Source organism: Coregonus lavaretus, assembly GCF_964263955.1.
Source record: "Coregonus lavaretus genome assembly, chromosome: 7".
NCBI classification, from domain to species: Eukaryota; Metazoa; Chordata; class Actinopteri; order Salmoniformes; family Salmonidae; genus Coregonus; species Coregonus lavaretus.
Window position 1 is genome coordinate 29322792 of NC_139994.1, and position 21195 is coordinate 29343986.

General features: G+C 46.5%; 1 protein-coding gene across 1 annotated transcript; it reads right to left on the bottom strand.

Moving 5' to 3' along the window:
* Window positions 1–94: 94 nt before the first annotated feature.
* LOC311132117 (splicing factor U2AF 65 kDa subunit-like) lies at window positions 95–21001 on the bottom strand. Its single transcript, XM_084165320.1, has 13 exons — window positions 20900–21001; window positions 20156–20294; window positions 19985–20023; window positions 19436–19545; window positions 17084–17238; window positions 13805–13921; window positions 13467–13605; window positions 13285–13364; window positions 12963–13085; window positions 12559–12645; window positions 2545–2796; window positions 1201–1848; window positions 95–1112 (listed from the first exon to the last, which is right to left on the bottom strand). The coding sequence occupies exons 1-12, from the start codon at window positions 20946–20948 to the stop codon at window positions 1714–1716; spliced, it is 1425 nt and encodes a 474-aa protein (XP_084021446.1). The 5' UTR covers window positions 20949–21001; the 3' UTR covers window positions 95–1112; window positions 1201–1713.
* Between the last annotated feature and the right edge of the window lie 194 nt (window positions 21002–21195).

Genomic DNA, 21195 nt, shown 5'->3' on the forward strand with positions numbered 1-21195 from the left:
ATCATCTAAAGATCCTCAGGAGACTACAGCATTTGGAACGCAAAACCTGTCAAAAGAAATGTCCATTATGAAATTCGAAGCAACGGAAAGTCTTGGAGAAGGGAATAGAAAGGAAAATAATAGCAGACAGGTTCTTCCAAGTGTGGTCCTTGTTGTAAAGAGAAAATCGAAACAATTGAATCGGAAAGAGGAGTAGAAGTGGAAGAAAGGGGCATGTAATTGAACTCTTCACATCGTTTTAATGGAACCCACCCACGCCTGCAAATTATCTACATTATCTTCAATTTTCTATTTTATCGTCTGTCATGAACCTGAATTCATGTCATCCACCAGAAAGCCTCACACATGCATATCCACACGCCTTTTTTGGGTCGTAAAGATATATCACTTTGAGGCAAAGCCATGAGAGTGAAAATATCAAGTGGGTTAAATAGGAACTTATAAGTTAACATATAAAAACGTAATACAAAAAACTGCAGATATGATTTTACAGTGAAATTAATAACATTGTATGTCAATGTTGTTTTACAAAACCAACCAAGGGTCGGGGCAGGGCATTGATAACTCTGAAGAGAGAGAGAAGAGAAAAGAGAGAGAGAGAGAGAGAAGCTGTGTAGGGAGAGAGTTCAGGGTCGTGTTCATTAGGCACCAAACTGAAGGAAACGGGGAGGGATCTGAACTACCTGAACTTGTCCAATAAGAAATACACATTAATTTTTTTCAGTCGCAACACATTTTGCTATGGTATGCCCTAATGAACACGACCCAGATTTATCCAGTTACATTACCTCTGATTTGGTGAATAATATATGCAGTGCATCCAATCTAATGTAGCTGATTGGACATAGGGCCTAAGATACAGTTAAAAACTAACGCATACAACCCTATGAGAGATGGTTAATATATATACATTTCATCATTACCACTGTGTCATAGCATCAGCCTCGTTGAGAGCCTTCTATTACAGGCTCTGGATCTGGCCTGGTTCAGCAGGTACTTCCTGTTAATATACTGGCCTTTAAGGTCTCCATAGCAATGCACACTGGATGATCAACGAGTAGAAGTTGCCATTTTGGAGGTCTCATTGTTTTCTGTGGAATGGCGGTTGCCCACTGAGAAAGTCACATTCCATCATTTTCAGACGTTTTGTTATCAAAAGAGGGTGGTGATGCTAAGTTAAACGTACACAAAGACACTTACAGTACTTGAAGGTCCCCTCAGACATGAGTCAGTGCTGACTTCACAATAAGTGGCGTTGATGTTCTGAAGATGGGTGGGGGAGCTAGAACATAACAAAACACCTGGCACCTGAGGCTCAGGCATGGACAAAATAAAATGGTTAAAATCGTGATTGAACTTGATTCATAGTAGAAAAGTCATAATTTGACCAATTCTGCTGATTTTACAATGATAAGTGGCCTTTAATGAACTTCAATAGGCCTCTGTTACTCATATCAAAGTGATGAATTAATTAATTAATAAATACTCCATATAAATCAATATTATCCACTTTGCTGTACAAAATGTACTTCCCATTCTTATAATACAATATAGGAATAATCTTTGTAACAAGTCATCCAGTCTGCCTCTCTAGTAGCTAAATTCAAACTTTCTACGCCACTTTTTTTAAATGCAAAAAGTTGGGAGTGTTGTGATGCTCATAAATATTATTACATAAAACTCTGCTTCTCTCCCACTCTCTGGTTCTCAGGTCTACCAGAAGTCTCGGCGGTGGTAAGCGTCTGGGTCACAGTACTTGGTCACCACCACCCTGTTGGCAAACTTCCTGCCTGTCAGCGCCTGCATGGCCTTCTGGGAGTCAAACAGGGTCATGAACTCCACAAAGATCTGAGAGAGGGAGAGAAAGGATAGGAGAGTAGGTGAATAGCCATTCTGTATGGAACCAGACAACCATGTTAAATGCAATTCTACAGCAACCCTTTTTCTCCCCAATTTCGTGATTACGATCTTGTCTCATCGCTGCAAATCCCCAACGGTCTCGGGAGAGGCGAAGGTCGAGTCATGCGTCCTCCGAAACATGACCCGCCTAACCACGCTTCTTAACACCCGCTCGCTTAACCCGGAAGCCAGCTGCACCAATGTGTCGGAGGAAACACCGTTCAACTGATGACGCAGTCAACCTGCAGGCGCCCGGTACGCCACAAGGAGTCGCTACAGCGCGATGAGCCAAGTAAAGACCCCCCGGCCAAACCCTCTCCTAACCCGGACGACGCTGGGCCAATTGTGCGACGCCCTATGGGACTCCCGGTCACGGCCGGTAATGACACAGCCTGGGATCGTACTCCAGGCTGTAGTGATTGCTGCAACAATGCGATTCAGTGCCTTAGACCGCTGCGCCACTCGGGAGGCTAGGGAATTCAATCATTTAATCTGAACTGAACGGATTCACTTTAAAACTGTACACACAACACGAACTCTTCTCAAATCACTGCAACAAACACCCCCATGCATCATGACATATCTCATCCCCTCCCCTCCCATCCCATCCTAACACCCAGGTACCCCTCCCCTTGCTCTCCTCACCTTCCCAGTGCCTGGGACCTCCAGGCCATCCACAGGCCGGGGGATCTCAATGCTCTTCACCTGGCCGTACTTGCCGCACTCATCCCGGACGTCCTCCACGATCTCCTCGTACTCCTCGTCATCCAGCAGCTCCTCCACAGCCACCATGTTCATCAGGCAGAGCACCTCAGTGGGCAGGCCACCCAGCGAGGCCATGGAGGTGGGTATCAGGCCTGGCACCTGGAGGGTCACCGGGGTCTGGTTCATACCCGTCTGGTGGGGGTGGGGAGAGGTGTTGGTGATTGGGAAGGTTGAAAGAGCATGGGTTCATTTAGAAAACGTTTTACAATGTTTAGGTTGTAAAAACACAGAAGAAAAAAATAACATAATATATATATATATATATATATATATATATATATATATATATATATATATATATATATATATAGTGGGGAGAACAAGTATTTGATACACTGCCGATTTTGCAGGTTTTCCTACTTACAAAGCATGTAGAGGTCTGTAATTTTTATCATTTTGTTAAGTCTAATGACACTGCTGGTCCTGCTCACACTGCCCTACCCTATGCTTTGACTTCTTTCTCCCCTCTCTCTCCAGATAAAATCCTGCGACTTGTGACTGCAGGCCGCCCAACAACCTGCCCGCTTGACCCCATCCCCTCCTCCCTTCTCCAGACCATCTCCGGTGACCTTCTCCCCTACCTCACCTCGCTGATCAACTCATCCTTGACCGCTGGCCATGTCCCTTCCGTCTTCAAGAGAGCGAGAGTTACTCCCCTTCTCAAAAAACCAACACTCGACCCCACTGATGTCAACAACTACAGACCAGTATCCCTTCTTTCTTTTCTTTCCAAAACTATTGAGCGTGCCGTCTTTAGCCAACTCTCTTGCTATCTCTCTCAGAATGACCTTCTTGATCCAAACCAATCAGGTTTCAGGACTGGTCATTCAACTGAGACTGCTCTTCTCTGTGTCACGGAGACTCTCCGCACTGCTAAAGCTAACTCTCTCTCCTCTGCTCTTGTCCTTCTAGACCTGTCTGCTGCCTTTGATACTGTGAACCATCAGATCCTCCTCTCCACCCTCTCCGAGCTGGGCATCTCCGGCGCGGCTCACTCCTGGATTGCGTCCTACCTGACCGGTCGCTCCTACCAAGTGGCGTGGCGAGAAGCTGTCTCCGCACCACGTGCTCTCACCACTGGTGTCCCCCAAGGCTCAGTTCTAGGCCCTCTCCTTTTCTCCCTATACACCAAGTCACTTGGCTCTGTCATATCCTCACATGGTCTCTCCTATCATTGCTACGCTGACGATACACAACTAATCTTCTCCTTTCCCCCTTCTGATAACCAGGTGGCGAATCGCATCTCTGCATGTCTGGCAGACATATCAGTATGGATGACGGATCACCACCTCAAGCTGAACCCTGGCAAGACGGAGCTGCTCTTCCTCCCGGGGAAGGACTGCCCGTTCCATGATCTCGCCATCACGGTTGACAACTCCGCTGTGTCCTCTTTCCAGAGTGCGAAGAGCCTAGGCGTGACCCTGGACAACACCCTGTCGTTCTCCGCCAACATCAAGGCGGTGACCCGCTCCTGCAGGTTCATGCTCTACAACATTCGGAGAGTACGACCCTGCCTTACACAGGAAGCGGCACAGGTCCTGGTCCAGGCGCTTGTCATCTCCCGTCTGGACTACTGCAACTCGCTGTTGGCTGGCCTCCCTGCCTGTGCCATTAAACCCCTACAACTCATCCAGAATGCCGCAGCCCGTCTGGTGTTCAACCTTCCCAAGTTCTCTCACGTCACCCCCCTCCTCCGCACACTCCACTGGCTTCCAGTTGAAGCTCGCATCCGCTACAAGACCATGGTGCTTGCCTATGGAGCAGTGAGGGGAACGGCACCTCTGTACCTTCAGGCTCTGATCAGTCCCTACACCCAAACGAGGGTATTGCGCTCATCCACCTCTGGCCTGCTGGCTCCCCTTCCTCTGCGGAAGCATAGTTCCCGCTCAGCCCAGTCAAAACTGTTCGCTGCTCTGGCACCCCAATGGTGGAACAAGCTCCCTCACGACGCCAGGACAGCGGAGTCACTCACCACCTTCCGGAGACATTTGAAACCCCACCTCTTTAAGGAATACCTGGGATAGGATAAAGGAATCCTTCTACCCCCCCCCCCCCCCCCAATTGTAAAGTGGTTATCCCACTGGCTATAGGGTGAACGCACCAATTTGTGAGTCGCTCTGGCTAAGAGCGTCTGCTAAATGACGTTAATGTGCCCTTGAGCAAGGCACTTAACCCTAATTGCTCCTGTAAGTCGCTCTGGATAAGAGCGTCTGCTAAATGACTAAAATGTAAATGTAAAATGATCATAGGTACACTTCAACTGTGAGAGACGGAATCTAAAACAAAAATCCAGAAAATCACATTGTATGATTTTTAAGTAATTAATCTGCATTTTATTGCATGACATAAGTATTTGATACATCAGAAAAGCAGAACTTAACATTTGGTACAGAAACCTTTGTTTGCAAATACAGAGATCATACGTTTCCTGTAGGTCTTGACCAGGTTTGCACACACTGCAGCAGGGATTTTGGCCCACTCCTCCATACAGACCTTCTCCAGATCCTTCAGGTTTCGGGGCTGTCGCTGGGCAATACGGACTTTCAGCTCCCTCCAAAGATTTTCTATTGGGTTCAGGTCTGGAGACTGGCTAGGCCACTCCAGGACCCTGAGATGCTTCTTACGGAGCCACTCCTTAGTAGCCCTGGCTGTGTGTTTCGGGTCGTTGTCATGCTGGAAGACCCAGCCACGACCCATCTTCAATGCTCTTACTGAGGGAAGGAGGTTGTAGGCCAAGATCTCACGATACATGGCCCCATCCATCCTCCCCTCAATACGGTGCAGTCGTCCTGTCCCCTTTGCAGAAAAGCATCCCCAAAGAATGATGTTTCCACCTCCATGCTTCACGGTTGGGATGGTGTTCTTGGGGTTGTACTCATCCTGCTTCTTCCTCCAAACACGGCGAGTAGAGTTTAGACCAAAAAGCTCTATTTATGTCTCATCAGACCACATGACCTTCTCCCATTCCTCCTCTGGATCAACCAGATGGTCATTGGCAAACTTCAGACGGGCCTGGACATGCGCTGGCTTGAGCAGGGGGACATGGCGTGCGCTGCAGGATTTTAATCCATGACGGCGTAGTGTGTTACTTATGGTTTTCTTTGAGACTGTGGTCCCAGCTCTCTTCAGGTCATTGACCAGGTCCTGCCGTGTAGTTCTGGGCTGATCCCTCACCTTCCTCATGATCATTGATGCCCCACGAGGTGAGATCTTGCATGGAGCCCCAGACCGAGGGTGATTGACCATCATCTTGAACTTCTTCCATTTTCTAATAATTGCGCCAACAGTTGTTGCCTTCTCACCAAGCTGCTTGCCTATTGTCCTGTAGCCCATCCCAGCCTTGTGCAGGTCTACAATTTAACCCTGATGTCCTTACACAGCTCTCTGGTCTTGGCCATTGTGGAGAGGTTGGAGTCTGTTTGATTGAGTGTGTGGACAGGTGTCTTTTATACAGGTAACGAGTTCAAACAGGTGCAGTTAATGAGTGGAGAACAGGAGGGCTTCTTAAAGAAAAACTAACAGGTCTGTGAGAGCCGGAATTCTTACTGGTTGGTAGGTGATCAAATACTTATGTCATGCAATAAAATGCAAATTAATTACTTAAAAATCATACAATGTGATTTTCTGGATTTTTGTTTTAGATTCCGTCTCTCACAGTTGAAGTGTACCTATGATAAAAATTACAGACCTCTACATGCTTTGTAAGTAGGAAAACCTGCAAAATCGGCAGTGTATCAAATACTTGCTCTCCCCCCTGTAAAATAAATAATATATATATATATATATATATATATATATATATATATATATTATATATACACACAGTGGGGGAAAAAAGTATTTAGTCAGCCACCAATTGTGCATGTTCTCCCAGATGAGAGGCCTGTAATTTTCATCATAGGTACACGTCAACTATGACAGACAAATTGAGATTTTTTTTCTCCAGAAAATCACATTGTAGGATTTTTAATGAATTTATTTGCAAATGATGGTGGAAAATAAGTATTTGGTCACCTACAAACAAGCAAGATTTCTGGCTCTCACAGACCTGTAACTTCTTCTTTAAGAGGCTCCTCTGTCCTCCACTCGTTACCTGTATTAATGGCACCTGTTTGAACTTGTTATCAGTATAAAAGACACCTGTCCACAACCTCAAACAGTCACACTCCAAACTCCACTATGGCCAAGACTAAAGAGCTGTCAAAGGACACCAGAAACAAAATTGTAGACCTGCACCAGGCTGGGAAGACTGAATCTGCAATAGGTAAGCAGCTTGGTTTGAAGAAATCAACAGTGGGAGCAATTATTAGGAAATGGAAGACATACAAGACCACTGATAATCTCCCTCGATCTGGGGCTCCACGCAAGATCTCACCCCGTGGGGTCAAAATGATCACAAGAACGGTGAGCAAAAATCCCAGAACCACACGGGGGGACCTAGTGAATGACCTGCAGAGAGCTGGGACCAAAGTAACAAAGCCTACCATCAGTAACACACTACGCCGCCAGGGACTCAAATCCTGCAGTGCCAGACGTGTCCCCCTGCTTAAGCCAGTACATGTCCAGGCCCGTCTGAAGTTTGCTAGAGTGCATTTGGATGATCCAGAAGAGGATTGGGAGAATGTCATATGGTCAGATGAAACCAAAATATAACTTTTTGGTAAAAACTCAACTCGTTGTGTTTGGAGGACAAAGACTGCTGAGTTGCATCCAAAGAACACCATACCTACTGTGAAGCATGGGGGTGGAAACATCATGCTTTGGGGCTGTTTTTCTGCAAAGGGACCAGGACGACTGATCCGTGTAAAGGAAAGAATGAATGGGGCCATGTATCGTGAGATTTTGAGTGAAAACCTCCTTCCATCAGCAAGGGCATTGAAGATGAAACGTGGCTGGGTCTTTCAGCATGACAATGATCCCAAACACACCGCCCGGGCAACGAAGGAGTGGCTTCGTAAGAAGCATTTCAAGGTCCTGGAGTGGCCTAGCCAGTCTCCAGATCTCAACCCCATAGAAAATCTTTGGAGGGAGTTGAAAGTCCGTGTTGCCCAGCGACAGCCCCAAAACATCACTGCTCTAGAGGAGATCTGCATGGAGGAATGGGTCAAAATACCAGCAACAGTGTGTGAAAACCTTGTGAAGACTTACGGAAAATGTTTGACCTGTGTCATTGCCAACAAAGGGTATATAACAAAGTATTGAGAAACTTTTGTTATTGACCAAATACTTATTTTCCACCATCATTTGCAAATAAATTCATTAAAAATCCTACAATGTGATTTTCTGGATTTCTTTCCCTCATTTTGTCTGTCATAGTTGACATGTACCTATGATGAAAATTACAGGCCTCTCTCATCTTATTAAGTGGGAGAACTTGCACAATTGGTGGCTGACTAAATACTTTTTTCCCCACTGTATATACACTACAAGTCAAAAGTTTGGACACAGCTACTCATTCAAGGGTTTTTCTTATTTTTCTTATTTTTTTATACATTGTAGAATAGTAGTGAAGACATCAAAACTATGAAATAACACATATGGAATCATGTAGTAACCAAAAAAGTGTTAAACATATCAAAATATATTTTATATTTGAGATTCTTCAAATAGCCACCCTTTGCCTTGATGACAGCTTTGCACACTCTATTAGACCCCTCGCCTGTGTGGCCAGGACCCCACCGGTTAACCAACCTGACTCTCAGAGGGGGAGCCGGAACCCGAACCCCGTGGGGAACCACTGGAGGAGGAGCCCAGTCTCCCCCTTCGATTTCGAGGGGCCAGTTGAGACCCCCGTTGGGGGCCAACTGAGGGGACAATTCGGGACGGCCCAGTGGGAGGATCCGAATTTGAAAGCTTCCGCAGCCCAAGTGATAGCGGTGGATGGACAGGGGGTGAGTGACTGGCGATACACCCATTTCCAAATTAAGAATAACCTTTTGTATCAGGTGTTGCGCCAACAGGGGGAACTTCGAGAGGTATTGTTGCTGCCCCAATGGTACGTAGGAACTGTTCTTCAGCTGGCCCACCTCACCTGTTGGGGGCGCACCTGGGAATGGCGAAGACCCGGGAACGGGTTGCCGCCCGGTTCCACTGGCCCGGGATGAGGAGGGCTGTAGAAGACTACTGTCGCAGCTGCCCGGAGTGTCAACTCATTGCCCGAAAGCACACTTCCGAAACCCTCTGGTCCCACTGCCGATCATCGGGGTGCCCTTTGAACGCATCGCCATGGACATAGTGGGACCCCTGGTAAAGACTGCACGAGGACACAGGTACATCTTGGTAATAGTAGACTATGCCACCTGGTATCCCGAGGCCATTCCCCTACGGGCGGCGGTATCCAAGGGAATCGCCCGGGAGCTGTTCCACCTCTTTAGCCGGGTGGGCATCCCGAACGAGATCCTGACAGACCAAGGTACAGAGTTTATGTCCCGCCTCATGAAAGAGTTGTGTGCCCTCATGCAGATCAAGCAGATCCGGACCTCTGTTTTTCACCCGCAGACGGATGGGCTCGTCAAGCGCTTTAACAAAACGCTCAAACAGATGCTGCGGAAGGTCATCGAGCAGGACGGGAAGAACTGGGACCAGCTGCTACCCCACCTAATGTTTTCAATCCGAGAAGTACCCAATCCTCCACTGGGTTTTCCCCGTTTGAACTCCTCTACGGGAGGAGGCCACGTGGCCTACTGGACCTCGCCAAGGAGGTGTGGGAAGCCCAACCGACCCCCTTACGCAGCGTAGTAGAGCAAGTGGAGACGTGCGGGAGCGGATGACAGCCATATGGCCAGTAGTGAGGGAACATATGGAGAAGGCCCAACGCGCCCAGGTCTACAATCAGGGAGCCCAGTCCCGAGAATTCCAGGTGGGAGACAGGGTGTTGGTGTTGATCCCCACGGCCGAAAGTAAGTTCCTGGCAACATGGCACGGACCATACGAGGTGGTCGAGAAACTGGGACCTGTCAACTGCCACGTACGGCAACCGGGTAGACGGAAATCTCAACAGATTTACCACGTGAACCTGTTGAAGAAGTGGCACGAGAGGACAGCCTTGGCCGTGTTATGGTCGGGACCCAGGACGCCAACGGTACCAGTGGTGGTCCTGAGCAGTGAGGACCTCGCCCGGCCCAGAAGCAAGAGCTCCGTGAGCTTGTCGATCGGAACACGGCGGTGTTCTCAGAGAAACCGGGCCGCACGACACTCATTGAACACCACATCCGTACCTGGCCCGGGGAAACGGTAAGAAAGAGGCCGTATCGAATTCCGGAGGCCCGACGGAAGGCTGTGAAACAAGAAGTGGAGGCTATGCTGAGGATGGGGGTCGTTGAAGAGTCCCACAGTGCCTGGTGCAGCCCCATCGTGTTGGTGCCCAAACCGGACGGTAGCCTCCGCTTCTGTAATGATTTCCGATGTGTGAACGACATAAGCATATTCGACGCCTACCCCATGCCGAGGGTGGACGAGCTAATCGACCGGTTGGGAAAGGCCCAGTACATCAGCACCCTTGACCTGACCAAAGGATATTGGCAGATACCATTGGCAGCCTCCTCCCGGGAGAAGACGGCGTTCTCGACACCAGATGGTCTGTACCAGTACCGGGTGCTCCCGTTCGGTCTCCACGGAGCCCCGCCCACATTCCAGCGACTGATGAACAGAGTGCTTCAACCCCCACCAGCAGTACGCAGCAGCCTATCTGGATGATATCATCATCCACAGCCAAGGTTGAGAGGAGCACCTGACGCGCCTCCAGGCGGTGCTGGACGCGCTCAGACAAGCCGGGTTGACCGCAAACCCCAAGAAATGCAAGCCAGTGTTCGAGGAGGTGGAGTACCAGGGGTATTTGATCGGACAGGGGAACGTCAAGCCCCAGGAGAGGAAGGTTCACGCGGTACGTGACTGGCCCGTTCCACGCACCAAGACACAGGTCACGTCCTTCCTGGGACTGGCAGGATACTATAGCCGGTTTATCCCCAACTTTGCGGCTATAGCTTCCCCCCTCACCGATCTAACCAGGGCCCGCCTCCCGAAAACAGTGAAATGGACGGACGAGACAGAAGCGGTGTTCAGCCACCTGAAGGAAGCGCTGTGCTCCCATCCGATTCTCGTAACGCCCGATTTCCAGGTGCCGATGGTGGTCCAGACAGATGCATTATATACGGGACTAGGGGCCTTCTGTCCCAGATACACGATGGGGAGGAGCACCCCATCATGTACATCAGCCGAAAGCTGATACAGAGATAAAAAAAGATTCAATTGTTGAGAAATAGTGTCTGGCGGTGAAGTGGGCGCTAGACACTCAAGTATTACCTGTTAGGTACCCACTTCACCCTTGTCACGGACCATGCTCCCCTGGTCTGGATGGCCAGGGGAAAAGACACAAACAATCGGGTCACCAGGTGGTTCTTGTCCCTTCAACGCTTCTCTTTCTCTGTTGTGCACAGGTCAGGGGCGAAGCATGGAAACGCGGATGCCCTATCGAGAAGGGAGACAGACGTTGCACTGATGACCATCCCCTTCCCGACAGAGCTAAGGGGGGGGGGGGGGGCGTACAGCAGGTCAGCCACCAGGGGGAGACTCATCGAGGCCTGGTAACAGATGGAGTATACATCACGAGGCGGTGGCTCCATCTGCTGGACGTGCCAGGTCTCGACTGGCTCCCCGGACAAGACTAATTGGGGCTGATTGGGAGCTGGTGAGTAATTAAGGGCAGATTGCTCACCAGCTGTGCAACGCCCATAAAGCTGCCAGAAGGGCAGCACATGAGAGAGGACTGGGGGAAGTAAGGTAACTTCCGTGTAGTTGGAGACGGTATCCTGGAGAGGATCTCATGGGGGAGACCTTTTCTTTTGATTATTGTATTAATAAACACCCTTGAAACCGAGCTAATCATACTCTGTCTGATCTGCCACAATATATATTTAAAAAATCTCAGTGCTTTCAACTTACTCTTGAAAATTGTAATAGTAGAATGCACAAGGTGCAATTTTGAAATTGGGTAGTGAATCATCAGTTTTCCTCTTGTCATGTCAGTCATTGCATACCTTAAAGCAGGGTTCTTCAATTCTGGTCCTGGAGGGCCGAAACACCTCTGTTTTTCATCCTCTCCTTCTAATCAGGGGCTAATTCAGACCTGGGACACCAGGTGAGTGCAATTACCTACCAGGTAGAAATAAAAAACAAGTGTTTCGGCCCTCCAGGACCGGAATTGAAGAACCCTGCCTTAAAGCAAGGTTTCCCAAACTTGTTCCTGGGGCCCCCCCCTGGATGCAAGTTTTGTTTTTTGCCCTAGCACTACACAGCTGATTAAATAATCAAAGCTTGATGATGAGTTGTTTATTTGAATCAGCTGTGTAATGCTAGGGCAAAAACCAAAATGTGCACCCATGGGGGGCCCTAGGACCGAGTTTGGCAAACCCTGCCTTAGAGAGCTATTTATAACTTCAGATCAACTAGCCCATGTCAGCTAACATTTTTTAGCTAGGTTTTTTTAATAGCCATTAGGCATGGCAAAATGTATAGAATTGCAGGAAATAAGCTTTAAACCTTCAAAATGTTGTCTCAGCCAACAAGAGGGGTGTTTGTTATTAGTTTGTGTTATGAACAGTGCTTGTGCCCATAGAAATAGATGTGGCGCTCGTGTGCAGAGAGGACGCAGGATGTTCCCCAATGCTGGAAGGGGGGCCGGAGTGAAAATTTGGGAACCCCTGCAGTAAGGCACAAAACGTGAGAGAACATTTAGAAAAAGAGGGGATAGTTAGCTCCTAACTTACCCAAAAATATATTTAAAAAAATCCTCATTCTGTCTTCCATTTCGAAACGTTTTCTCCTGTTTGCTCCTTTTGAACAGCACCCAGTTGTAAAGTGTGCCTCTACTTGTAGTCTATCATCTCTGGTACTCACCAGAGCTGCGTTCTTGGCCCCAACACTGGCTCTCTGTACCAGGAGCTTCTTGTCCCCCAGCTGCATCCCATTCAACCCTGCAATTGCCTGAGACAGTAAACAGAGGTAGAACAGAGGGATGCGTCTCAATAGTCAAAATGTGCTTCCTATCCACATCTCCTTTCCTACAACAGCACTGATCTGCAAAGGCTGGATGGGTGAAAGCAATATGGAAGAAGACTACTATGAGGTTGGCTTTCACCTGGGCAGGTATATCAGATCAGTGTGGATGAAAGAAGACAGACAGGGTAGACACTTTGTACTATTGACATGCAGCCCAAGAGTCTATGACCTTATGTTAACCTCAAGTCTATAACAAGAAACATATTGCATACAGAAATACAGGTGCAATATCTGACACTGACCTGGTCGTTCAAATTGACGTCCACATATTCACAGAAGGCGTAGCCCTTGGAGAGGCCTGTGGCGCTGTCTTTGACCAGGTTGAAGGCCTTCAGAGGGCCAAAGGAGGTCAATAGCTCTTTTACCTAGTGGGACGAAGACAGGAAAACACAAACAATGAACAAAATAATATGAAGGGATAGATTGCTCTACCAGTAACATTGTCTGAACTAAAACAAATTATTCTCAACCTTGACGATTGACAAAAATAAACAGTAGTATAAAATGTATTGATCATGCTATAGACTTAGAAAGAAGGACATCAATAAGTTAGAAAGGACTGACCTGATCATCATTAAGATAATTTGGCAAGCCACCGATGAAGAGTTTGTGGGCTGAGTCTGGCACCACGGTCGAAACCACTCCTAATCAATGCAACAGTGGGAAATAGGGTTAAGAACATTTTAACTGAAATCAGAGGATTCAACTGGGTCAAGAATCCATTGATTTCCTATGGAAAGACCCACCTGGTACATAGACACAGGGGCTCTCACTCATGCCGGGCAGGGGCTGGTAGTCGTGAGGCCGTCTGATCTTCAGGCTCTGACCCTGGAAGATGATGCCGTCAAAGGCCATGGCCTGGGTCGTCTCGTCCACCGAGCGGAACTGGAAGAGGAACAGGTAGAGAGAAGGTCAACATTATGACGTGCTATTGTAGAAGCATGCAGAACTCAACGATACTTCAGTACTCAGGACGGCAACTGTTAGCGGGCAATGCAAGTTAGCTAATAACTGCCATCCATGATCTACATGTATTTTATGCTATTTCATTTTTATATTAAATACATTTTACTTGAGCACACACCTCGAGGAAGGCAAAGTTCTTGTCCTGGTTTATCTGCACAGCTAGAACAGGGTTGCCAGGGGCCTGGGTGAGTCCGCCGAGGCGCATCTGGGCGTTGAAGAAATCCATCATTGCCTCCTATTGACACAACATGCACAATCACTTAAACATTTTGCAGTGGGGAAGGCAGAAGTATGTAGAAGGCTCTCGACCAGGCTGATTCTATGACACAGTAGTGATGATGAAATGCACAGAGTTATTTTTAACCATATCTCATAGGGTTGATGCGTTAGTCTTTAACTGTATCTTAGGCCTCATGTCCAATCAGCTACACTGAACAAAAATATAAACACAACATGCAACAATTTCAAAGATTTTACAGAGTTGCAGTTCATTTAAGGAAATCAGCTAATTGAAATAAATTCATTAGGCCCTTATCTATGGATTTCACATGACTAGGAATACAACATGCATTTGTTGGTCACAGATACAGTGAGGGAAAAAAGTATTTGATCCCCTGCTGATTTTGTATGTTTGCCCACTGACAAAGAAATTATCAGTCTATAATTTTAATGGTAGGTTTATTTGAACAGTGAGACAGAATAACAACAAAAAAATCCAGAAAAACGCATGTCAAAAATGTTATAAATTGATTTGCATTTTAATGAGGGAAATAAGTATTTGACCCCCTCTCAATCAGAAAGATTTCTGGCTCCCAGGTGTCTTTTATACAGGTAACGAGCTGAGATTAGGAGCACACTCTTAAAGGGAGTGCTCCTAATCTCAGTTTGTTACCTGTATAAAAGACACCTGTCCACAGAAGCAATCAATCAATCAGATTCCAAACTCTCCACCATGGCCAAGACCAAAGAGCTCTCCAAGGATGTCAGGGACAAGATTGTAGACCTACACAAGGCTGGAATGGGCTACAAGACCATTGCCAAGCAGCTTGGTGAGAAGGTGACAACAGTTGGTGCGATTATTCGCAAATGGAAGAAACACAAAATAACTGTCAATCTCCCTCGGCCTGGGGCTCCATGCAAGATCTCACCTCGTGGAGTTGCAATGATCATGAGAACGGTGAGGAATCAGCCCAGAACTACACGGGAGGATCTTGTCAATGATCTCAAGGCAGCTGGGTCCATAGTCACCAAGAAAACAATTGGTAACACACTACGCCGTGAAGGACTGAAATCCTGCAGCACCCGCAAGGTCCCCCTGCTCAAGAAAGCACATATACATGCACGTCTGAAGTTTGCCAATGAACATCTGAATGATTCAGAGGAGAACTGGGTGAAAGTGTTGTGGTCAGATGAGACCAAAATGGAGCTCTTTGGCATCAACTCAACTCGCCGTGTTTGGAGGAGGAGGAATGCTGCCTATGACCCCAAGAACACCATCCCCACCGTCAAACATGGAGGTGGAAACATTATGCTTTGGGGGTGTTTTTCTGCTAAGGGGACAGGACAACTTCACCGCATCAAAGGGACGATGGACGGGGCCATGTACCGTCAAATCTTGGGTGAGAACCTCCTTCCCTCAGCCAGGGCATTGAAAATGGGTCGTGGATGGGTATTACAGCATGACAATGACCCAAAACACATGGCCAAGGCAACAAAGGAGTGGCTCAAGAAGAAGCACATTAAGGTCCTGGAGTGGCCTAGCCAGTCTCCAGACCTTAATCCCATAGAAAATCTGTGGAGGGAGCTGAAGGTTCGAGTTGCCAAACGTCAGCCTCGAAACCTTCATGACTTGGAGAAGATCTGCAAAGAGGAGTGGGACAAAATCCCTCCTGAGATGTGTGCAAACCTGGTGGCCAACTACAAGAAACGTCTGACCTCTGTGATTGCCAACAAGGGTTTTGCCACCAAGTACTAAGTCATGTTTTGCAGAGGGGTCAAATACTTATTTCCCTCATTAAAATGCAAATCAATTTATAAAATGTTTGACATGGATTTTTTTGTAGTTATTCTGTCTCTCACTGTTCAAATAAATCTACCATTAAAATTATAGACTGATAATTTCTTTGTCAGTGGGCAAATGTACAAAATCAGCAGGGGATCAAATACTTTTTTCCCTCACTGTACCTTTAAAAAAAGTAGGGGCGTGGATCAGAAAACCACCATTTGCCTCATGCAACGCGACACGTCTCCTTCGCATAGAGTTGATCAGGCTGTTGATTGTGGCTTGTGGAATGTTGCCCCACTCCTCTTCAATGGATGTGCGAACTTGCTGGATATTGGCGGGAACTGGAGCACGCTGTCGTACACGTTGATCAAGAGCATCCCAAACATGCTCAATCGGTGACATGTCTGGTGAGTATGCAGGCCATGGAAGAACTGGGACATTTTCAACTTCCAGGAATTGTGTACAGATCTTTGCAACATAGGGCCGTGCATTATCATGCTGAAACATGAGGTAATGGCGCCGGATGAATGGCACAACAATGGGCCTCAGGATCTCATAACTGCCAAATTTCCTAAAAAGACGTTGGAGGCGGCTTATGGTAGAGAAATGAACATTAAATTCTCTGGCAACAGCTCTGGTGGACATTCCTGCTGTCAGCATGCCAATTGCACGCTCCCTCAAAACTTGAGACATCTGTGGCGTTGTGTTGTGTGACAAAACTGCACATTTTAGAGTGGCCTTTTATTGTCCCCAGCACAAGGTGCACCTGTGTAATGATCATAATCAGCTTCTTGGTAGGCCACACCTGTCAAGTGGATGGATTATCGTGACAAAGGAGAAATGCTCACTAACAGGGATGTAAACAAATTTGTGCACAACATTTGAGAGAAATAAGCTTTTGTGGGTATGGAAAATGTTGAGGAAATTTTATTTCAGCTCATGAAACATGGGACCAAGACTTTACATGTTGCGTTTATATTTTTGTTCAGCTACATTAGATTGGATGCATTGCATATATTATTCACCCAATCATAGGTACTGTAACTGGATCTGAAATTGATAAATCTGTGTCGTGTTCATTAGGGCACACTGCAGCTCTTTGTCAACTGTTGCAGTGATTTCACTTGCTGTGGTAGCTGATGTGTATAGTGTTGAGTCATCAGCATACATAGACACACAGGCTTTACTCAGAGCCAGTGGCAAGTCATTAGTAAAGATTGGAAAAAAACGTCAGTCTGCTTCATGTGAATTATATACCCTTTTCACACCATCATGCCAACCCGAACCGTACTGTCCTGCAACTATGGTGAATGCTTAACCAGGCCAGTGCAGTAATGCTCAGCTTGGCTCTGCTCAGCGGTGTGGAAAGGGTAGCAGCTCCCCATTACCTACCTCTGTGATGCCAAACGGTATGTTGCCTACGTAAAGCCTCCTGGCCTGCCTGGTCATTTGGCTGCCCACTACGGGTACAGAGGTGGGGGTGGAGGCCAGCCCCTCTGGGGTTATCATGGTGGGCAGCAGGGCCGTGGCTGGGATCTGGCCAGCAGCTGAGAGAGGAACATTAGATATGAGTCCAACGGAGAAGAAATACTGACTACCTGCTCTTTCTATGATATAGACTGACCAGGTGAATCCAGATGAAAGCTATGATTCCTTATTGATGTCACTTGTTAGAGCCACGTCAATCAGTGTAGATGAAGGGGAGGAGACAGATTAAAGAATACTTTTTAAGCCCTGAGACATGGATTGTGTATGTGTGCCATTTAGAGGGTGAATGGGCAAGACAAAAGAAAAAGTGCCTTTGAACGGGGTATGGTAGTAGGTGCCAGGTGCACCGGTTTGTGTCAAGAACTGCAACGCTAGTGTGCTTTTCAAGCTCAACAGTTTCCCGTGTGTATCAAGAATGGTCCACCACCCAAAGGACATTCGAGGGGGAGAGGGGGGAGCAACGCAATATTAAGAAGGTGTTCCTAATGTTTTGTACACTCAGTTTTGTACGCATGACTATATATTTGCAGTGGGGGAAAAAAGTATTTAGTCAGCCACCAATTGTGCAAGTTCTCCCACTTAAAAAGATGAGAGAGGCCTGTAATTTTCATCATAGGTACACGTCAACTATAACAGACAAAATTAGGAGAAAAAAATCCTGAAAATCACATTGTAGGATTTTTTATGAATTTATTTGCAAATTATGGTGGAAAATAAGTATTTGGTCAATAACAAAAGTTTCTCAATACTTTGTTATATACGCTTTGTTGGCAATGACACAGGTCAAACGTTTTCTGTAAGTCTTCACAAGGTTTTCACACACAGTTGCTGGTATTTTGGCCCATTCCTCCATGCAGATCTCCTCTAGAGCAGTGATGTTTTGGGGCTGTCGCTGGGCAACACGGACTTTCAACTCCCTCCAAAGATTTTCTATGGGGTTGAGATCTGGAGACTGGCTAGGCCACTCCAGGACCTTGAAATGCTTCTTACGAAGCCACTCCTTCGTTGCCCGGGCGGTGTGTTTGGGATCATTGTCATGCTGAAAGACCCAGCCACGTTTCATCTTCAATGCCCTTGCTGATGGAAGGAGGTTTTCACTCAAAATCTCACGATACATGGCCCCATTCATTCTTTCCTTTACACAGATCAGTCGTCCTGGTCCCTTTGCAGAAAAACAGCCCCAAAGCATGATGCTTCCACCCCCATGCTTCACAGTAGGTATGGTGTTCTTTGGATGCAACTCAGCATTCTTTGTCCTCCAAACACGACGAGTTGAGTTTTTACCAAAAAGTTATATTTTGGTTTCATCTGACATTCTCCCAATCCTCTTCTGGATCATCCAAATGCACTCTAGCAAACTTCAGACGGGCCTGGACATGTACTGGCTTAAGCAGGGGGACACGTCTGGCACTGCAGGATTTGAGTCCCTGGCGGCGTAGTGTGTTACTGATGGTAGGCTTTGTTACTTTGGTCCCAGCTCTCTGCAGGTCATTCACTAGGTCCCCCCGTGTGGTTCTAGGATTTTTGCTCACCGTTCTTGTGATCATTTTGACCCCACGGGGTGAGATCTTGTGTGGAGCCCCAGATCGAGGGAGATTATCAGTGGTCTAGTATGTCTTCCATTTCCTAATAATTGCTCCCACAGTTGATTTCTTCAAACCAAGCTGCTTACCTATTGCAGATTCAGTCTTCCCAGCCTGGTGCAGGTCTACAATTTTGTTTCTGGTGTCCTTTGACAGCTCTTTGGTCTTGGCCATAGTGAAGTTTGGAGTGTGACTGTTTGAGGTTGTGGACAAGTGTCTTTTATACTGATAACAAGTTCAAACAGGTGCCATTAATACAGGTAACGAGTGGAGGACAGAGGAGCCTCTTAAAAAAGAAGTTACAGGTCTGTGAGAGCCAGAAATCTTGCTTGTTTGTAGGTGACCAAATACTTATTTTCCACCATAATTTGCAAATAAATTCATTAAAAATCCTACAATGTGATTTTCTGGAAAGAAATTTCTCAATTTGTCTGTCATAGTTGACGTGTACCTATGATGAAAATTACAGGCCTCTCGTCTTTTTAAGTGGGAGAACTTGCACAATTGGTGGCTGACTAAATATATTTTTTCCCCACTGTATGTATATGTATGATGTGAGAAAGGGACTGAGTTTAATACCTTCATACAATATCGCATCAACAGCCTTTGCTTTTGAGCAAGCATAATACGGACTGTGATGTGACACTATTATAGTGAGTACTGACAAACTGACCCTGCATAGCCTTGTACTGTAGGGGGGTGATATGCTCGAAGCCTGGTGCCGGGACATCCCAGTACTTCCTCACTTTCTTCTTCTTCTCTCTGTACAGAGCTAGAGAGCGACTGCAGGAGAGAGACAGGAGGGGACAGGATATGGACATATAGCCTTGCAATGCAGAGACTGTGTGGACAGAGGTCAATGAATAGCACAAAAGTATGGGAATCAATGGGGTATTTAAAAAAAACATTTTGGATTGATAATTATAACACATTCCTCTTAGAATTATATCTACCTGGCATCTACATGCTCCCATTTGTATACGGTTTAAACATCAGACATTAACCATAATATAAGCCCTGATTTCAAAGCAAGCCTTTATGACAATTATAGATCCAAGTCGTCTCCCCTTACCTTGACCTTTTTATTAAGAAGCCATTCTAACATTAGCATACTCAACAACCACCAAGTACATTACTTAACCAACAGATGGACAGCTGACTCATAATTAGCAGTTAAACTTTGACGGTGTCATGCACGTCACTGTCTGCTGTAACACTGTACCTCACAACAGTCTCTTGGGATTGTTTTTGAGTCGGTGTGCTGAAATGACAGTTAAAACAAGGGTATTCCGTTTACTATTGCGTAAAATAGTTTAAACTAGTCAATGATCCACAAAGCAGACAACTATTCAAACAAAATGGAAGTGCATCTAATTTCAAATACAGTATCCACCTGCGCCTGTGTCGACGACGGTCCTTGCTGTCGCTGCGGCTTTCCCTGCTCTTCCTCCTTTCCCTGCTCCTCTTCTTCCTCTCTCGGCTGAGACTGCGGGACGGGGTGCGCCTCCCGTGCCAATTCTCCTTGTCCCGCTCTGAAGGGGGAAAGAGGGAGGAAGAGGAGGCGAGCAGAGGAGAGTCACAGTGACAAAGTCACAGGATCCCTTAGTTGCAGCAGGAGAGAAAACCTTTTAAAAAACAGTCATAAGCACAAGTATATACTTCTCCTCCTGTTATAGCTAACGTTAGAGGAGTTCAAAGGCAATTGCCATTCACTCTATCAACATACAGAGAAAGCACATCTGTAGGCATATCTGTAACACTATTCCCTGATTCTACATTGCATAAATGTGTCCTGGTACAGTACCCTTTATATAAGCTAACTGATGGTGAGCGTGGTGCAGTTAATAGCAGCAAAAGTCATGGAAAGGTCCCAATGTAAAAAAAATAATAATAATCAAGGCAGATTCTGTGATAGCTAGCGTTCAGTTCCATTTGTTGTACATTGCGAGCAGACGTGCAAGCATGTGAGTCTGTCTGTGTCATTTTGTTTTGGTAAACAAATCATAGGCCTAGTGTGCAAGCAGCTAGCTAACGGCAACGTAGTGACAACGAGCTACCGGTATGCTAGCTATAATAATCTCTAGGAGCTAGCAAGTAAAATTAACTATTACTGTAGGATGAATGTGCAACAACTCACCTTTCTTATTTTCAGTCAACAGTCTCTCGAATTCATCAAAATCCGACATTTTGGACCTAGATTTAATAACCTATCTTGTTAGCTTAGCTACCAAGGCTACAAATAAACACAGCTTGTTCGAATCAAGACTGGACACAGGAAATTAGAAGGACGCCCTCTGTCGGAATGGAATAATACTGATCTAGTGTGTGCTGAGCAGAGGAATTCTGGAACATTGTTCAGAGGCCAGTTATAAAGACAGGCACATTTCTGATAAATGTAATATCTAGGAAGACAGAACACAACTGCATTTTGCG